We start from the raw sequence: 19,678 nt of genomic DNA on the forward strand, positions 1-19,678 counted from the left end.
ATTGTTTTCCATACGCCAAGCGCGACTATGGCGGTCGGGATGAGAACTCTACTATCTCTAATAACATTGCACTTTTTTCTTTTCTTTACAAATACAGAAGTAAAGTGAAATTATCCATGTTGACCCACACACCCATGTAGAGAGGTAAGGTCCAACTTGAGGTGGTCAACACGAGCTAACAAGCAGCCCTAGAGAGAACAAGAACACGTCATCAAGCGATCCATGATTAGCTCGCATTCGCCATTTTCCATCCGGGTAGCCAGCGTAGGTGAGTCCATTGCTGGTTAGAACCCTCCATTCCAAATACAATGGCTCGGAAATGAATGAACAATCCGACAATGACCACGTAGAGGAAGGCATACACCGCCGCAGACAATCTGGGATTCATCTTCCGTGTCATCCAATCGATGCAGAAGCCGAAGTTCAGGATGGCATAGTAGAGAGCAGGATAGTAATGGTGAACATAAGTCACACGAGCCATGACTATAAAGGGAAGGTAGTGCAATACCCATCCGATAACCGGATACAAGCCGGAGTAGTGGATGTGACGGATTTCCTCGTTGCTGAGATCATTGTACCCCCTCTGCCAGCGCAGAAGGTACCAAAGGAATAGAAGACCAAATCCACCAAGAGCCGCAGTACTTCCCCAGTAGACCAGGGGGGTTTCCTAGGAGATAGTATTTAACAACGCTATCATCCCAAGAGCACATGCGCAAGCCGACATTAAGAATGGGCCATTGCCAAAACTTGGAAGCCAGGTCATCTTGCTTGTCAGGATCAGGAACCAAAGCATTGTTAGAGGTCATCATGGCCACATTCAAGTGGATGAAGTCCTTCAAGAAGGGCGATTTATAGGAGCCAGGGTCACCAGGGGGGTACTATGAATAGGTCAATAATTCTGGTCGCGCCCAATCAATATCAAGTTTTGGGGAAAAAAGGATAAGCTTACGGCGGTCGTTGGTATGAGACTCAACATTCCAGTGAGTGTACACATCGCTGGGTTTGTTTTCCTTGGTACACGTTGTTTCAATCTGCTTGAAACCCCATTGAGGTAGATTGACATTTCCTGCCCGCAGATAGCAGCCTAGGACTGGATGGCGGAGTCGGAATGCTGTTGTGAGTGTCCGGATCCTAGATCGATCCCGAGATGCAACATCGTCGACCACCTCCACTTGCCAGTGGTCTTTGTCATCTCCAATGGTAATATTTCCGTAAGATGACACCTCGTGGTGTGATTTAGTGATTGGTGCTGGGATAGCGTGGGAATGCAGGTTGCGACCTGTCTGTCCATGAATCAGCCGGATGACATCGCCATCACCAACGAACCGCGGATCAGCAGTGGCATCATAATCCGGCTCCTGTCGGTTGGGATAGATAAACCAGTCGTTGTTGGCATCTTTGTGGTGGTAGCAGGTGACCTGCTGCTGCATAGATCCCTCCCGGGTAGGTTTGAACATGGGAGTGCAGAAGCCCTCCTCCGTAGCCCATATTTTTGAGTGTGACACGCGACCCAATTGCAAGCTCAAGAGGGCTGTCTCTACCAACCTCGGTACCTTGCAGGTTGGCCTGGAAAAGCGAGCTCATCTGGGCATCACCTGGGCCACTGTTCGCCAGGACCAAGAAGTGCAGGTAAAAAGAAAACATGTAGACCAAGATTGGGATAACAATCAACCCCACAACACGAGCAACCAGGTGTTTTGCGAGCACAGCCTTTTCGAACGCATCCGTGTTAGCTAGCTGATCGGTGATCGACTTTTGGGGAAGGGGGAAGAAAGCAAACACTCACCCGTGGCATCTTCAGGTCGCCAAATTTGCTCCAGAGATCATCAATAGTATAAAGACCGACAAGAGCAGTGCAGAAGAAACCGACCCATTTGACACTACAGACACAGCCAATGCTCAAGCCAGTCAAACAGAGCCAGGCATACCATTCCAGCGAAAAGCTATCGCGTTGCAACCGGTGGAATCTTGCCCAGCACATTGTGGTAGTGAATGTGAAACAGAGCAGCATCGAGTCGAGAAGTATAAACCGGGAAATTGTGGCATAGGAGTTCTCACACAGCACCATCAGGCTGATCAACCAGACTGTGGCCCGACGGAAGTTCAACTCTCGCGCAGTGTAGTAGGCAAGGGAATGCAGACTATACCAAAGGCAGCATTGAAGGCTCGCATAAAGGTGTAGTTCACATCTTCTGGATACTTCTCGCCAGACTTGAATTCAAAAGATCCGTTATAGCCAGCAAGATAGCCGGACAGGCCAACAAGCATCTTCCCCAAAGGCGGGTGGACATCGAAGTAGAACTCGCGTTTCAGATAGTGGGAACCGAATTTACCGAAGTGGGCCTCATCCCAGGTCACAATGTTGGAACGGCCGATCTGGTACAGGCGGGTGAAGAGGGCGAGTGCAGTCAAGATGATGGGAGCAATGATCGGCTCCCAGCTAGCTAGCACATGGAGGAACGAGGGTGACTGTCCAGGGGGGGTTAGAACGTGTATGACGATCTCGAAGAACGCTATCTCACCTGTATTCTGGCTTTCTTCCCATCTTCATCATTCATCCGGTTTGAGACCAGATGAACGTTACTAGTATCGGGAACATTTCTTCGACGGAGGTCAGACTCATGTTTGGCGCCCGTGCTCACAGCAGTGTCTAGGCCCGCCATAGTGCGCTGTAGTAATTTCAAATGAAAATGTGCCAACTGAATGGGAGAATAGTAGGAAGTTAAACTGAGGAATACCGAGGTAGACCGATAATAGAAGGGCGGGTAGCTTAAGAGAACATAGCCATTCCCCCTGGGCAAATGAGTGATAGAACAGGGCAAATCTAGCGGATTTACCGGAAGCAATGCCAGGAGTAGATTGGGAAAAGTGAATATAAAAAAAGGAAGAAGTGAAAATGAAACGAAATTAAGTGAAACAAGAGAGTGGGCTGAGAGAATAAAGGAGAAAGTGAGATCCGTGGCCTCAAGGAGGATAAACAAGCCCACTTTTTAGTGGGCCGTTTTCAGAACTCCGAGTCCCGAAGTAACTTTTTGTACATAACTATTGCTATAAATACTATAAATACTATAAATATACTATAAATATACTTATGTATTGGTTATGATATTTTTCAAGTATCTACAAGTCAGCTTTTATATCCATGGGTGACTACTAGTAGTAGATATCATACGTACATATTAGATATTGTATACAAGGCACGTGCAAAGTACCGATGCAGGTATGTACTACATATGCATAAGGAAGTTCAAGACTATATCTATACAACATATATGTATACGATTGATCATATAACACAACCCCCATACAGTAGGAAAAATTCCGAGGACTTGAATATGTACCGGAAACTTGAACACAAAGAAATCAACCGAAAACATTGGTAAATGGGGAAAAAGAAATATATGACATTGAATTCTTTGGTCTTTCTTGCTTCCTTTATTCAGTCCAAGGCCACAACTATCCGTACCCCTTTCATTGCTCGTCTCCTTCTCCTTGCTCCAAACGTCTATATTGACTGCTGGTAGCGCCCGGGGCCCCTCCTCGGTTTCGACTAACCATGTTTGAGATCCAGCCACCAATTCCTTCGCCGCGAACACTGCCCTGATGAGAATCCGAGCGTCCACGTTTGCTGCTCCCTTCATGGCTCGAAGTCGGCGGATCGATATCTCAGACCAGGGATGGAACTCTCCGCCCCAAATTGACCATACTGTCGACGCAGATCGAGCGATGGGACGGGTGAACCAGCACCCATTAGCGATCCTCGTTCGCCCTGAGTGGCCGGCGTCGGCATGGCGGTAGAAGCATCGCCAAAAAGATCGTTCATATCTTCGAGGCGAACCCCACTCGTTTCGGGGTACAAGAAATAAACTGAGGTGATGGTTAGTACAATAGTCCCTAGTGGATGACTATGGATGACGGATCATACCAAGCACAAAACTGCATGCACAAAAGAAAGCATGGACCAGATATAGCCGCCACTTGATAACTTCCTGAAGAACAGGGGTCACCTCGCCCACGAGCCAATTGAATGCCCAATTTGAAGCGGTGCTCAAACTTGCACCTTTGGCACGAATACTCAAAGGCAAAATCTCCGGGGGATATAACCATGGAATGGGGCCCCAAGACGCCCCGAAAGCTGCGTTATAAACCATAACGAAGATGACCGTCAGGGTCGGGGTGGCGGGAATTTCAATGTAAATAAAGTAGGAGATAAGAGAAAGCGAGATGAGCATGGCAACGGCACCCGAAAGTAAAATTGGTCGCCGACCCCAGCCATCCACAAGATACCATGGTGGTATGGTGGACAGCAAGTATGAAATACCATTGATTCCAGTCATGAGGATGGCATCCCGTCCAACCCAGCCGGCCTATATTGAAGATTGGTCAGTATAATCCTGAATAATTTTGAATCATGCTTGAATCCAGGATGGCCCTGTAAGAAGGGGATTCCGGATTCATCGCGGCGTATCATACCGATTCAAACACGAGAGGTGCATAGTATGAGATTACGTTGATCCCGTTGAGCTGAGCTAGGGCCTGGGCCGACATTGCAATCAGAACACGTTTGCGATACCGGCGGAACATGTCTGAGTAAGATCGCTCGCCCTCCTGTCGCTGAACGAGGACGTTCATCTTGATCTCACGATATTCTTGGCGGGCCTTGTCATTAAGGAGATCTCCTTCCCCATAAAGATTTGCGATTACCACCATGCCCTCCTCGTCGTGGTCATTATCAAGAAGCCATCTAAGTAGGGACCTGGAAGTTAGCCTGGCAGATGACGGAGGAGATTTCTACTCACCTAGGTGATTCACAGATCACCAGACTGCCAAGTCCAAGCAAGGCACCCATGATACACTGGAAAAGGAGTGGCAGGCGCCAGGAGTAGTCGCTATCGATGAAGCTACAGAAATAGTCTACCCACACACTAGTCGCATACCCAGCAATATTGCCTGTGAATTCGATGCATGCGAGTTTCCCACGGTTGTGTGGAGGCTTGAAATTCGTCAGCATACCTGGCGAGAGAATGGGAGCGGGAGGTAACCAAAAGCCTTGAATTGATGAAGAAAGGGGTTCACAAACCGAGATTTCAGACTGATAGACTGGCACAATGGTAGAGAGGGCACCAACGCCTAGACCGGCAATGACACGACCGACCATCATCATGGGAATTCCCGTGGCAAATGTCTGGAGAGCACCGCCAATGAAGAACACAATGGAGCCATAGAGTATAGTCCTTCGACGGCCGATCATATCACCAACACGTCCCACGAGGAGCGAGGATATGAATGCTCCAATTTCAAGAACCGCAACCACAGTACCAATTGTAGCCCGAGAAGGCTGGTTGAAGTAATCTTTGAAGTACCAGCCACTGCATCTGTTAGCCACAATGTGTTCCTCAATCTCTACAGTGAGTATATGCTCGGGGGGTTAGACACGAACGTTATGATGCCAGACATTACACCCTGGTCATAGCCAAAAAGAAAGACACCCAATGATACAAACACACTCGTGAAGTAACTACACGCAAACCCAAGTCAGCGATGAAAACTACGGTATTGGTCTTTGATACACTCACAGTAATGGCTTTCCCACTAACCCGTGCATCTGGGTGTTTGGCCCATTTCTGGGTGTCATTATGGCGGCCAGAACGTGTTCAACTCTCGAAATATGCCGCGGGGGAGGTACTGGTATCCTGATCTTTTCAATATCGACCACGGAACGCTCGTTGCTCAAGTTTGAAGGATAGTGGACGCGTTTGGGCTGCTTCCTTCGCTCTTTCCGACGCAAAAGCTGTCGATCCGAGGAATTGCGAAGGTGGATTTGCAGCGGATCTTCGGCCTCGGCGAACTGCTCGGCGAGATCACCGGTATCTGACCAGACTGAGAAGTCAGACCCGACCGAGCGATCAGACGAGTGGGAAGACCGTCGGCTACCCTTCTCGCTGGACTCCAATAACTTGGCCGAATGTGTCGAGCGCGAATCAGACGGTATGGACTGGAGGGGTATATTAGAGGCGCGTGGGGGAGAAGTCGAAGAAATGATGGCGGTATTGACGGGCTGAACCTCGCAGCCCTTTTTGTCCTAGGAGGGAAGAATGCGGAGTCGATGAGGATGAGATTAATGATATCGATAAGAGGTTCTCCGCAAGGAGTCAGCAACGGTACCACCTGGGCACAACCTTGAAAGTCACTGTATTAGTCCGCGACAGGGCGCCACACAAGCGATGTGGCCGCGAGCGACTAGCTACGTAAAGTCACACGCGACGCAGGATGACGAAGTACCGTCAAAACGGGGTGATGATCAGGCGGAGATTTGGAGAGAGGGGGTGCGTTTGGGCAAAAGTAAGGGTCCCGAGCCAAGCAAGAGAGCATTACAAAGCCAAAAAGTCAAATATAGAATAGAATAAGAGGGATTCAGATGATCTTTCATCAAGTGTCTTTTTCTTTTTCGGAAATGCTAGGTTAAAATAGTAACAGTTTTTTGGGGGGGAGGTCAAATAGAAAGAAAAGAAGGACAAGCCTATCCTAATATTGGAGGACATCTGGAGACAATATGTAATGCCAAGTGGTCCACGGGTATTTGATTTGTACGCATACGGGAGGACGTACTAGTACTAATACGTACTAAATCGTATCTAATGCGGGATGGATCGGCATATGAGTTACTATTTACGTATACAATATCTAGATTGGATGTATGTTCCAAGGTTGTATACAACTACAACTAATACATATAGTACATATAGTACATATAGTACACAGTACTAAGTATAAAGTGAAGAAGCAAATGTTGTATACAGACTCAGTCCAAATGAAAAATAAGGAAAAATTTCCCGTGATTCTCGAATGTAGGGCAAAAGCCTTTACCCCTAGGTGCCTACGATAACCCAACCTTTATTCTTGGTGATCAAACTTATCTTGCTATATACCAAGCTATACGATTAGGTACTCATTTAAAGTCGGGTATCGCTTGCATATGTACATAAACGTATGTAGGTCTAATGAAACAAGATTCTAGGTCTATAACGCCCTCCCTCGAACAAACAATGTGGTAGAAAGAAAAGCAAGAGAAATGTATCAAAAAGCCAAAGTGAGAGAGGATGAGAAAACCAAATACATGATACATTATGTGAGAAGGATGTCATATCCATCACTCTGGATATGGACAGCGTCTGCGGGATTTGCGTAGCGGCGGCGCACCAATTCGAAAATGATGAGGCCGGCACTGGTGCTAGGTACTTGGCGAAGAGAGCTCCCAATAAACCCACGGAACAACCAGGGGCGCCAGCCCCGGCCCGCGCAGCCTTCCGCTTGCATCTCTTGAAGGTCTCCTGGTAGGCGTGGTAGTATAACCGTATCATCTTCTGTCGCGAAGGTACAAAACTGGCCTGGTGATCCAGGTATTCCAACCGACCTAGGTGAAGGTCTTGGATCCTACTTAGAGGATGCTGAATGGTTTGCTGAGCAATCGATGCCACAACACCAGCCATCATCAGAAAACAGGGCTCCAATGAATAGTGGGGCTTGATGAGTGGTACACCGCGATCACTAGGCCCGGACGATGAAAACATGCCCACGTGGTCGACTTGCAGGGAGCCATAGTACCAAGTGACGAAGGAATAGTAGGACTGTGACTTGATGTATTCGAACGAGGAGAAGAACACAGCATATCCGAGTGAATCCCGCATAAATGACAGGCTCCAACCTGCGAAGACTCCACGGAGACCAATCTGTTTGAGCTTGTGGTGGCCATAATGCCACATACTCCGGTACTGACCCTCCAGCATGTCACTGGTTTGAAAACGAACCTGTAACGCGTCTAGAGGGGCGGCTACAATCGACTGAATTGTGCCGGCAGTAAATCCAGCAGTGAATGTTGCAGAAGGAGGAGCCGGGGGCCAGACTCGCTTGACCCCTTGGGCCACAGGTTCATGTAGGGCCCCCAAAACCTGGAGATAGGACGTGTAGAGAACAGCACCAACCCTGGTATATATTGTTAGCGCTTTCAAGTCACCCAGGACCCCATCCCCAGGAATATCTCACCCTGCATTTGCCATCAAAGGTGGAAGCACTTGATTCGGGATAAAGCGCCAACCATATGTCCGAACAGCGTGCAGCAATAATCCGGGGGTTGTTGTATGCAGAGACCATTTGCCTTCGGCGACACGGGGGTTCACAGCTCTTGCAAATGCCTGTTTCAAATAATAAGTAACGAAGGCTCGGGATAGGTTGATTGTCTTTCTCATCTATTGTAGATAGTGGGAGGCTGTACCATATAACTAAGTGCAATATTGTCAATACAATGATCATTAGGCCGAGAGATACTACATACTCAACCCGCATACGAAAGAAAGCTTTGATCGGTGCTCTGAAGTAGAAGGCCACCATCTGTGCACTGAGAGCGCGAACACCTGCGGCAGATGCTCCGGTAGCTGCATCATTGCGAGAAATCCTCCGTGAACTTCCTGGAAGTTCGCCGAGATGGGGCTCGAGAAGGATAGGAGCTATTGGAGACTTCATTGTTTACAAACAACTAAACAGCCACAGTGTACATCATAGGAAAGGGTGCTTGTGGGGTCTCAAAGAGAGACTGACTCAATGTCGACAGTGAATCCCAAAGCGCAGGTGATGTAGGCGGGGAAAAAGACAGCATCACAGGGTGTGATTGCTATCCAATCAAATGATCAAGTGAAAGCTCCCATATGTCATGTTGACTGGAAAAATAGAATAGAAAGAAAGTCAGCGAAAGAGATATTCACAAAAACACGTTCGGATTCAACAAGAGAAGAGAGAGTTGAAAATAGCGCTAGAACAAAAGTGGTAATACTTTGATACGGTAATCGAGAGAGACCTGGAGTGCAAGAACGCGCTTTTCGCGTTCAACTTTCCCCTAAGCCGTCCCTTTCTATCTTCATCTTTTCTTTCACAGTCCAGCTCTATTGGTGCTTTGTCTCTCATCATCGCAGTGATTGCATTGAGGCTGCCTTCAGTTTCCATCTACATTTTTCTTCATCCTCAACAAATTTAACACTCAGGTATACCTCCAATAGCTCCTACGCTGCTCCACCGAGCTCTTTTTGCCATCAACTTAGTCTCTGACTGGGGCATATCTTGCTCGCATCAGGCCATCAACATGGCTGAGGAGATTGCCATCGACAATAACAACTTTTTCAACCGCCTGTCTAGTTTCTATGCGTCATGGAAGGCCGACAAGCGCTCGGGCAATGCCCTCTTTGGCAATGCAGGGTCCATGGTCATTCTGATGGGCAAGACCGATGAGGAGAACTCATTCCAAAAGAACAACGCGATGCATGTATGTGAATCATCTCGCAAAGCTCTATCCTCGTCGCATAGAGGCTCGTCAACTTCAAGTTACTAATGGAACTTGTTAGTTCTGGCTTCTCGGGTATGAATTCCCAGCGACACTGTTTGTTCTCACGACCGAGGCGATTTACGTGGTCACCACGGCCAAGAAAGGTAATTACCAACGCATGGACTTTTGCGCGCCGCATGGCTGATTAAATCAAAATTTAAGCGAAACACCTCGAGCCGCTGAAAGAAGGAAAGATTCCCGTTGAGATTCTGGTCACCACCAAAGACCCAGAATCAAAGACCAAGGCATTTGAGAAATGCTTGGATGTTATCAAGGGCGCAGGGGTGAGCTAGAAAATTACCGTTGAATCACCGGTATGATTTGTCTTCCACTAACCACAACAACCACAGAACAAAGTCGGTACCTTGCCCAAAAACGCAGCTTCAGGGCCCTTCGCAGATGAATGGAAACGCGCATTTGCAGAAATATCGAAAGAAGTGGAAGAAGTTGACATAGCACCTGCGCTCTCCGCTGCTTTTGCAATCAAAGATTCTGATGAATTGGTTGGTTTATCTATGCCAGCGCGTTTAAAGAGTGGTGTTTGCTGATACAGTCCCAAAGGTCTCAATCCGCAATGCTTCCAGAGCCTGCAGTGGCCTTATGTCAGAATACTTTGTTGATGAGATGTCACGTTTGCTCGACGAAGAAAAGAAAATGACCCATAAGGCTCTGGCTGCAAAGGTTGATGCAAAGATTGACGATGCAAAATTTTTCAACAAGCTGGCGCGGCTGCCCTCAGAATTTGATCCTCAGCAAATCGACTGGGCCTACGGGCCTGTAATCCAAAGTGGAGGCGCCTACGATATCAAGCTCACAGCGACCCCCGACAGTAAAAACCTCGAACCCGGCATCATTTTATCCAGCTTTGGAATCAGATACAAGACTTACAGTTCCCTCATTGGGCGTACTTACTTGGTTGACCCAACCAAATCACAAGAAGCAAACTACGCCTTACTACTGAGTCTCCATGAAGCAACTATGAAAGAGGTTCGGGATGGTGTGGTCGCTAAGGACGTTTACAACAAGGCACTGAGCCTTGTCCGCTCTAAGAAGCCCGAGCTGGAGGGACACTTTGTCAAGAACGTTGGCGCAGGGATTGGAATTGAGCTCCGGGATGCCAATATGGTCCTCAATGCCAAGAACAACCGCGTCTTGAAAAACGGCATGACGCTATCTATCACGATCGGCCTGACTGATGTGAAGGATCCAGACTCGAAGAATGGCAGGAATGGTGCCTATTCTATGGTCATCACCGATACAGTTCGTGTCGGAGAAAGTGGGCCTCATATTTTCACCAAAGACGCCGGTATTGACATGGACTCGATTTCATTTTACTTCGGGGATGAAGAAGAGCCCGAAAAGCCTGTGAAGGAGAAAAAGGAGACGAAGTCTAGCGCGGCCGCTGGCAGAAATGTCACAAGAACCAAACTTCGTGCTGAAAGACCAACTCAGGTCAATGAGGGAGCTGAAGCTCGTCGTCGAGAGCATCAGAAAGAGCTGGCCTTGAAGAAGACAAAGGAAGGCTTGGATCGGTTCACCGGCACTACAGGAGACGACAATGGGGTGGCACAGAAGAAATTCAAGCGCTTTGAGTCTTACAAGCGAGACAACCAACTGCCTGCTAAGGTCAAAGACCTTACAGTTTACGTCGACCAAAAGACTTCAACCGTGATTGTGCCTATCATGGGCCGACCAGTTCCCTTCCATATCAACACCATAAAGAACGCCAGCAAAAGCGACGAAGGAGAATACGCCTATCTACGCATCAACTTCCTGTCTCCAGGTCAGGGTGTAGGCCGAAAGGATGATCAGCCCTTTGAGGACTTGTCAGCTCATTTTGTCCGCAACCTCACTCTCCGGTCCAAGGATAATGACCGGCTTGCACGAGTCGCCCAGGATATCACCGAACTTCGCAAGACGGCGTTGAGGCGAGAGCAGGAGAAAAAGGAATTGGAAGATGTTGTTGAGCAGGATAAACTGGTTGAAATTAGGAACCGACGCCCAGTGAAACTCCCCGACGTCTACCTCCGACCTCCTTTGGATGGAAAGCGTGTTCCAGGTGAAGTTGAGATTCATCAGAATGGACTTCGGTATCTATCGCCCTTCCGCAATGAGCATGTCGACGTGCTTTTCAGCAATGTGAAGCATCTGTTCTTCCAACCTTGTGCCCATGAATTGATCGTTCTCATCCATGTTCATCTCAAGACGCCTATCATGATCGGAAAGCGCAAGACAAAGGATATTCAATTTTATCGCGAGGCCACGGAAATGCAATTTGATGAGACTGGAAACCGTCGGCGCAAACACCGCTACGGAGATGAGGAAGAATTTGAGGCTGAGCAGGAGGAAAGACGGCGGAGAGCTGCGTTGGACCGCGAGTTCAAAGCCTTTGCCGAGAAGATTGCGGACGCTGGCAAGGATGAGGGTGTCGACGTCGATATCCCATTCAGAGAAATTGGCTTTACTGGCGTTCCAAACCGGTCCAATGTCTTGATTCAACCGACCACGGATGCCCTAGTTCAACTCACCGAACCTCCTTTCACGACTGTCACCTTGAATGAAATCGAGATCGCCCATCTGGAGAGAGTTCAGGTAATGTTTTCTGCTTATCATTATTTTGTCGACTTGGTTTACTAAATCGTGCACAGTTTGGACTCAAAAACTTCGACATGGTCTTCGTTTTCAAGGATTTCCGCCGGACTCCCGTTCATATTAACACGATTCCTGTCGAGGCGCTTGAGGGTGTTAAGGATTGGCTTGATTCTGTTGATATTGCGTTCACCGAGGGTCCGCTCAACCTGAATTGGACCACCATTATGAAAACAGTCGTTAGCGATCCGTACGGCTTCTTTGCCGATGGCGGGTGGTCTTTCTTGTCGGCCGAATCAGACTCGGAGAACGGTTCAGATGAGGAAGAGGAATCGGCTTTCGAGTTGTCCGATTCGGAGCTTGCAGCTGGAGACGAGAGTTCTGAGGAAGACAGCGAATTTGATGATGACGCGAGTGCCGATGCCAGCGAGGAGGATTTCAGCGGCGACGAGGAGAGTGGTGAGGACTGGGACGCACTTGAGGAAAAGGCGAAACGTAAAGACAAGGAGACCGACCATGATGACAATGACCGCGGAATAAAACGCAAGCGCTAATCGACCATTTCGTTGCCGCTGGAGGAATCAAAACGGCTTTTCTTTTTCTTGCTTCCTTTCTTGCATTTTGTGTTCCAATCTATGGGCAAGGTAAGTTTGGGCTACGTACGCCTTGCATCTCTTGATTGGCCTTTCAAATCCTTGTACGATTCGACTCGGGCCCACGGTGGGTGAGAAATCAGAGCAAGACACATCTATGGTGTTGGTCGGGAGGAAACTAGTCTCTTAACGTCTCTTAACTTCTCTTAACTGTACTGTATCCAAAATATTCACGCATGATATTCGTTCAACGGGTCTTTTAGACGGGTAGCATTTCTCCAAATCGCAGCAACCAACTAACTTAGCTGGCTGGTTTGGTTCTGACCTTGCGGTCTCCGGGGTGTACATATGGCTGCGGATGGACTCCATAGTGAGCTTGCATTGGACTTATTGCTAGTCACTTCCCCGCTATTTCCCTTCACGCATAGACATCCAAATACTCCGCATGCGCTCTCCTTGTCCGGGCGTGAAGCGCTCATAGCATACATCAGATGAATAATCCATGAAGTTGTGGACCGCGTCCAGTCCGGGGGAGTCCGGACACGAATCCTTCTGCTCAGGGCACCCATCTGTCGGGGTGGACTGCTGTGGCGTGTCATTTATGTGGTCACCAGCATTGTCTGCTGAGCAAGATTCCCCCTGGAATGTGTGCAAAAGGCCATTCCAGTGTCCAATCTCGTGAATGGCAGTTCCACCTCGGTTGTAGAGATCCAGGGAGCCACCGGGCATTGTGTTGGCCAAAATATTGCAGCCATCCTTGACATAGTGAGAAGCCGGGCTACTGGCATTGACACTCGGATCGGGCAAGGTGCAGAATCCCAGAACGCTTGATGCCAAGTCATTGTTGGTAGCTGCACCCCTATACCCGAGAGCGCGTCCTGCTTGTCCAGGCGAGGCTTGAAGATTGGTTTGGAAGTAAACGTTCAATGTTCGGTAGCTTCCTTTTCGAAGGGCCGTTTTCATCGCCGTATCATCCGCATTACTTGCCCATTTATCATTGACATGACGAGTCACACCTTGCAATTGGTAGGAAATTCCAGAATCTGCATAAGACTGTTGTAGAATAGAAAGCTGCAGGCAGAATATTAGCACCGAGATACCAGTCGGGAAAAGAAGCGACTGACTTGAGAATTGATCATATCATCAGTGACCTGGGTGGACTCCGACTTGCTGCTGATTATATGAAACCAGGTCTCGATCTCAATTGGAGCCTCCCTGGCCTGCGAACTAGCAGGATTGGCTTCATCCGACTGGAGGCGCGCTACTTCATGCAAGAAATCCGCACCGGGATCTTCAGTAGCACAGGTGCCTTTTTTCTGGAGGGCGAAGGGGCTGCACCGAACCTGCAGAAAAAGGGTAACAAGGACGACGAGTTGAAAAAATGAGTGACAGACCATGGTGTTAAGAAGCCCTAGTTTTGATACCCCCTTCACACCTGTTCCAAAAGAGAGAAAAACAAAAGGAGTGGACGAAGAATCAAAGAATCATCAAATCTCGAGATTGACCAGTATTTGGGGGGATTGCTATCATATAACCTGTCCGATGAAGAATGCTGCGTCATGCGGGAATGCATGTCTTGAGCAAGGGGCACGAGCATGTAAAGGATCGGAGAAAATGAAACAATTGGTATGTCAGAAATTCGAGGATGAGGTCATTGAACACAGGGGTTATTTACAGGGCATATTGAAACAGAAAGAAAACGCCAAAAGAAAAAGGTGAAAGGAAGATATCTACGGGGCATTATCCCGTCCTGTGGCGACGGCAGTGCTCGGTTGATTGGAATCCCAAGTAAGATAGGTGTGATCGCCAAGTTTTCTAGTAAGGAGGTTAGGTGTTTGCCGTCTATCACGAAGAAAGGGAAAATCATACCTCGGACGCACCAAGTGCGCAATAGTAAACAAAGCCCCGAGGACAACGCAGATTCCACCAACAACCACATAGGCGATTCCCATAAAGGGGTTCTTGCCTCCAAGCACTGTTCGAGTGGAGATCAAGATCGACTTGGTTCCATCATATTCGGTGACATTGAAACCTGAGCAGTTTAGTAAAAGATGAATGAGAGGTAGTAGTAACACATACGATCAACAATCTCAATGGAATATTTTGCAGCAGGCATGGCATGGGTATCGTTACGGCGGGAAAGTTTGCTGAACGATGGCAAACCAGCCGTTCTCATCCAAACCATGAACGCTTCATTTTCATGTAAATTGGGGTCCTCTTTATAGACCCCATCCTGGCTGGCCCAGACCCAGTTTGGCGGCGGGAGTACTTCATCCATCTTGTACTTTGTCTCCTTGATGAGTTCCTTGTCACTGTCCCAGGCAATGCCTTTAGTGGTCATTTCATAGTATTGTTTTTCATTCTCGGATGCATTCGGGTCTAGGATTCGAGGCATCCCAATTGTGTCGTTGAAGAATGAGTTTGCAATCAGTCCACATGGATAGTAGACCTTCTTAGCCGTCTCGTTGACCGCTAATGGGTCACATGCGCCACCCTTGATCGTATTGTAAGAGACAGCATCTCCCTTCAGCTGATTCAAATCAAGCGACTGAACATATCGGCGATGGTTTTGATAGAAGTTGGTGAGGCGGTAATACATGAAAACCGGTGCTGGAAGCTCGTTGGGGACCTCAAAAAGAAGAGTGCAAGTAACGGTGCCCGAGTCAGACTCATTGATGGACTTGCGCCAGGTGGGTGCCGATATGGATTTAGAAGACTTGAAGGTCGCCGAATAGTGAGGAACAGAAGCATAGCTGTCAGTCGGTGCCTTGCTAGAGCAGTCGGAGTAATCGATGGAAATTTCTTGGACCTAGGGCATACGGCCCGTCAGAAGCTGTTCGATCAAGCACACAAAGGTATGAAACGAGACATACTAGAGAGCTTGCCCATAGGAGAACACCGCCAATGGGGGCAAAGATAACACCAACGATGAAAAACAGAGGTAGAACGCTTTTAGGGGTTAAGATTGGTCTAGTGGAAGGTTAGCACAGTCTAGAAGCAGATATATAGAAATCGCAATCTCACTGCCATGCTTTCAATCTTTGCTGGCGAAAAGCAGTATCTGATGCAGACAAATTAGTCGTGGTCAAAGGGTTGATGAGAAAGGACATACTGGCTGGTCGGCGAGACTTTGGCTTCTTGTCGCTATCCTCCCTTGCACGCTCCTGTTCCTCGATGGACTCAGCACGAGTCACCTCCTGAGACATGGCTTTTGACCAATATGAATTCAAAGAGGAAATTGGATGATCCAGACTGGAGTGAAGCGGAAGATGATACAAGGGATACGTCAAAAAAAGGTGGCGCCCGGCTGCCGGAGGATTACGATTGCGCCCCACCGCTTTCCAATGTTATTTTGTGTTTTAATTAGAAACATCAATGGATATCAACTGAAACATATACGGAGTACGGAGTTACATGTGTATTAGTTAATTAGTAGATATTAATCTATTGTGTCTACAGTGAAATCATTCTACATATTTGGCTCAATTTCATATCAGTTTCAAATCAATCCCATTGTGATGTAAGAGAACCATATCTGGTCAGGGTATCAAGCCTTATCCTATGTGCTATTGCCCTTCTGAAAGGAAAGGGGGGGGAAAGAATGACCAAGCAGTAGAATTCAATCGCAAAGAAAACACCCGTGGCTAACCAAGCCTGCCATTCTAGACAAAAGCGAAACTGAAGCGAAGCACCCAAACGCCATAGCCAGCAACCGAAGTTGGAAAGAATCAAAGCCCATAGGGGTTGTATGCAAAAAGAGGCAAAAAGAGGCAAAAACCAAGAAGGGGGGAATCTCAAAAGGAAAGAATGTGTCATGATGAGTCGTAAAAGCGAAATAGCAATTGAAAAGGTAACCGAAAGGTCAAGATGCAAGATGGGTTGATCCAGGGAACACTCAAAAATATCCGTCTTGGTCAGGTGTAGAGAGCTGCGAGCACTCAAATCTGGATTAATAGTCGAGGGTTGTATTGCACAGTGGTAAGACACTTGAGGTGGAGGGGTCAGTTATTAGAAACAGTATCTTTGATGGCTCGGCCGGTGATGGGAGACAACACACAGGCTGTGATAGACTGGCAGCATCATTATCCGTGGTACCATCAACACGTAACCCGCGATATCATGTTAGATATTGATGGAAATATTCAGGTTTAAACCAACCCACACGTTCGTAAGCGGTCCAAAGTTTGCTGGCTTTATTGACATCGATCTTGCAAGCCTGTTGGGCATCCGTCTTGCGAAACTCTTTGCCTACACCAAGGGCTCGAACTCGAGCTTCGAAAATCCGACGCTTGCTGCATAGGTAGGTCGCACATGAAAGCCTCAGCGTAGAGGCGAGATTGAGCTCAGCGGGACTGAGAATATTTCTGTCCGGGTCATTGCTCAAATCTAACATCTGCCCCTTCCAATCGGCCTTCAATGCTTTGGCATTACTGCCTAGTGTTTCTGTCGGGGGCGAATAATCCTTGAGTGAGTGATAATCGGTGTCATCGCGATTCGTGCCCAAGGCTCGCGGTTTGGTAAGTGGGGTTTGGGGGGGTTCAAAGTTGTCAAACACCTGCTGCTTGGGTGTGGATTTAGGGGTGCGTTTGACCCGTGTTCGCTGCACCCGCGGTTGAGTTCCTAATCGTTTCACCGGAGCAGGGGCAATCTTCTTCAATTTGGATTCGTAATCTCCTGGACGGTAGCGGTTCATCATGGCCATTTGGCGCTCTAGCGTCTCCCGCTCCTCTCGGGCCCAGGCACCCGGGTTGCGATTGTACTGGGTCGAGACAATAGGAACACAGGAGAGCGCCAGGAGATATTCATCTCGTGTGGGTTTGTTCAATTTATTGCGAAAGATTGCCATATGAGAATTCATGTGCTCTTCCACAAGTGCCTCTGCAGATGGAGGGTGGACAGGCCCGAACAGCGGCTCATCCGTAGCAACGTCAGTAACGGAATCTTGAGGAGGGAAAAGGACAGGATCCCTAGGGGATCCCAAATCCCTTTCAATTTGGTCCGAGGCGTGGGAATTGCTCTTCTTGTTCCCCGTGTAGGGAGTCACAGGTGGCGATGGGAGGTCCATCTCTGACTGCGTCCGTTTCCGATCAGCTGAGATGGGTGGAAGCTGTATGTCACGACTTGAAGAGTCTCGAGGCTTTGCAAACGGTGAAAGCGAGGCTGGAAAGCTCTCGAGAGGCTTGGTCTCCGGGGGTGACATGAGGCTAGAAACGGAAGGGAGACGATGCATAGTGGACGGCTGTTTAGCTGGCTGCCAGCCAGCAGACGAAGTCATTCCAGATTAAATACCGTTTGAGCCAACGGTAATTGGCAATAAGAGGTTAAAGTAGTCAATGGCGTCCAGGGCTGTGGTTTCAGGGCAGAGAATGGGGAGGGGATGAATACACCAGAGAGTGGGAAGATGGATGGCAAAAGCTGATGAGCAAGTGTTTATGGAACTCAATGGAAGTTGAATCACCAGGCAAAACGGTGATTTGTCAGGTCTGCCCTCTTTGTCTCTCTTGAGTGGCGATAAGCCAATATGACCTAAGTCTCGGCGTTAAGGCTCCAATGGCCGAATGAGTCAATTTGATGAAGAGGGTAATGGTCCATCGAGCGAGAATGGACCAAATGGAGATAAAAAGGATAAAGTGGAAAAGAAGAGAAGAAGAGAAAAGGGAAAGTTGAAGGGAATATTGGAAACTGTGAGTCAGTTTGGGGCTGAGGGTGTGATGATAAACTGCGGGGTGGCGCTTAATGGAGATTCCGAGTTTCTCCAGGGGTCTCATGAGACCAATGGACTGACTGTAAAAGGGTTAGTAGGGCATCAGAGCGCAAAAGGGGGGGGGATCTGAGGGGAAAAAAGGATGTTTGGGCGTCATTTGGAAAGAACCAGCTGATCTCATCATTTGGTTACTTACTCCATACTAGTACTCCGGTTCTGAGGTAATGATACATACAAAGGTAATTTTTGGTTTGTATCCGATACTTCAAATTGGCAGGTATTATATATGTACATATGTATTTTGATCACTTCTATTACGTATATGTACCTAAATGGTTTAGTACATCTATGCCCAATCTTTCAAGCGACTAATACAAGTGTGGTAACTTTTCGGATTTAATTTGTATGAGCACTTTCCTTTACTCCTTTCCTGCCTAAAGTCCACATGTGACAACATCCCATGCGGGCAATCACCTAATAGGATCAGCCGCAGGAAAGGCGAGCCAATCATTTTATGGCATTGACCCTCTGTACCATGTGATCTATTGGTGTAGATCCTTATCTTTGATTTCTTTGCTTGTGCTTTTGCTTTGCTTTTTGCTTTTGCTTTTGCTGTTCCGCTTCACTCTTTGACAATATCCAACTTCGCCTTTTGTTTTCCTTTTTGGGTTCTCAATTTTGACGGATGTCATAATAAATATTGTTAAGTGAGGCCTTGGGTGACTTGGGTCTGACTCATCTGTCTTGCAGATGTTGGAACCTTGAGTCATAAGTTGATTGGCTGCCTGCGCTAGGCGTCTATGCTATTTTCTTTATCCATATAGGAGTGACGTCATCATACACCTACGGACAATCGCAGAGCCGCTGTTGATTTGCATTATCAGCCACAGCCCTTACTTCCTGAGGCCAGGAACAAGGCATCCATTCTTGGCGCGGGCCTATGGTCACACTTGTTTGAATATCCATGGATGGTACTGGGATCATCAAGCACTACAACACGTAGTATTGAAAGTACAGTAGGACCTCCAAAATATTGGGTTAAACGTTTGTACCTACATATTACCGCCCTATATACCGCCTGCCCATTATTATACTGTTACGAATACCGCCTCCCTTTAAACTTGTGACGGCACTATGGAGGTCACATGACTAGGCCATGACTAAGCTCTGGCCTACATCTTACGTAGCTATTCTATAGTCAATGTCAGCCGGAAATACACCTTTCCCGTCCCGTCCTTCATGTATTTACGCTTTGCAGACAGTAGCCACCTTAGGCATCACTTGTTGGCCTCAGGAAGTCACTTGTTGAGCTTGGCACTGCTTTGTAAGCCCCCAGCATGTTAAATAGTCGAGCACCCAGCTGCTCTCCCTATATACACACTCATTTCACTATTCAATCTGCCACTTGCTAGAGTTATA

At 47.8% G+C, this 19,678-nt stretch overlaps 6 protein-coding genes across 6 annotated transcripts; 1 reads left to right on the plus strand and 5 right to left on the minus strand.

Annotated features, from left to right (window-relative positions):
* Positions 1-226: 226 nt before the first annotated feature.
* pmt2 (uncharacterized protein) lies at positions 227-2,663 on the minus strand (the record flags this gene model as incomplete). Its single annotated transcript, XM_057294408.1, has 7 exons — positions 227-667; positions 723-878; positions 975-1,475; positions 1,546-1,710; positions 1,787-2,085; positions 2,148-2,469; positions 2,523-2,663. The coding sequence occupies 7 exons, from the start codon at positions 2,661-2,663 to the stop codon at positions 227-229; spliced, it is 2,025 nt and encodes a 674-aa protein (XP_057149219.1).
* Positions 2,664-3,637: 974 nt separating this feature from the next.
* Positions 3,638-8,520, minus strand: N7519_007633 (putative MFS monosaccharide transporter; the record flags this gene model as incomplete). Its single annotated transcript, XM_057294409.1, has 11 exons — positions 3,638-3,867; positions 3,926-4,367; positions 4,474-4,744; positions 4,800-4,993; positions 5,081-5,369; positions 5,441-5,518; positions 5,577-6,082; positions 7,125-7,983; positions 8,044-8,192; positions 8,273-8,279; positions 8,333-8,520. 11 exons carry the CDS (start codon positions 8,518-8,520, stop codon positions 3,638-3,640), a joined length of 3,213 nt encoding a protein of 1,070 aa, XP_057149220.1.
* A 613-nt stretch (positions 8,521-9,133) lies between these two features.
* spt16 (chromatin-remodeling protein SPT16) lies at positions 9,134-12,516 on the plus strand (the record flags this gene model as incomplete). Its single annotated transcript, XM_057294410.1, has 6 exons — positions 9,134-9,313; positions 9,393-9,477; positions 9,536-9,657; positions 9,724-9,876; positions 9,935-11,965; positions 12,022-12,516. The coding sequence occupies 6 exons, from the start codon at positions 9,134-9,136 to the stop codon at positions 12,514-12,516; spliced, it is 3,066 nt and encodes a 1,021-aa protein (XP_057149221.1).
* A 447-nt stretch (positions 12,517-12,963) lies between these two features.
* N7519_007635 (zinc metalloprotease) lies at positions 12,964-13,952 on the minus strand (the record flags this gene model as incomplete). The annotated part of the gene is made up of 2 exons (XM_057294411.1): positions 12,964-13,626; positions 13,680-13,952. 2 exons carry the CDS (start codon positions 13,950-13,952, stop codon positions 12,964-12,966), a joined length of 936 nt encoding a protein of 311 aa, XP_057149222.1.
* A 333-nt stretch (positions 13,953-14,285) lies between these two features.
* Positions 14,286-15,761, minus strand: N7519_007636 (CDC50/LEM3 family protein; the record flags this gene model as incomplete). The annotated part of the gene is made up of 6 exons (XM_057294412.1): positions 14,286-14,370; positions 14,425-14,587; positions 14,635-15,364; positions 15,429-15,525; positions 15,580-15,616; positions 15,668-15,761. The coding sequence occupies 6 exons, from the start codon at positions 15,759-15,761 to the stop codon at positions 14,286-14,288; spliced, it is 1,206 nt and encodes a 401-aa protein (XP_057149223.1).
* Positions 15,762-16,672: 911 nt separating this feature from the next.
* Positions 16,673-17,830, minus strand: N7519_007637 (SWIRM domain-containing protein; the record flags this gene model as incomplete). Its single annotated transcript, XM_057294413.1, has 1 exon — positions 16,673-17,830. The coding sequence occupies one exon, from the start codon at positions 17,828-17,830 to the stop codon at positions 16,673-16,675; it is 1,158 nt and encodes a 385-aa protein (XP_057149224.1).
* Between the last annotated feature and the right edge of the window lie 1,848 nt (positions 17,831-19,678).

Source organism: Penicillium mononematosum, assembly GCF_028829835.1.
Source record: "Penicillium mononematosum strain IBT 11891 chromosome Unknown utg000003l:1.0-8172316.0:1.0-8177699.0, whole genome shotgun sequence".
Classification (NCBI taxonomy): domain Eukaryota; kingdom Fungi; phylum Ascomycota; class Eurotiomycetes; order Eurotiales; family Aspergillaceae; genus Penicillium; species Penicillium mononematosum.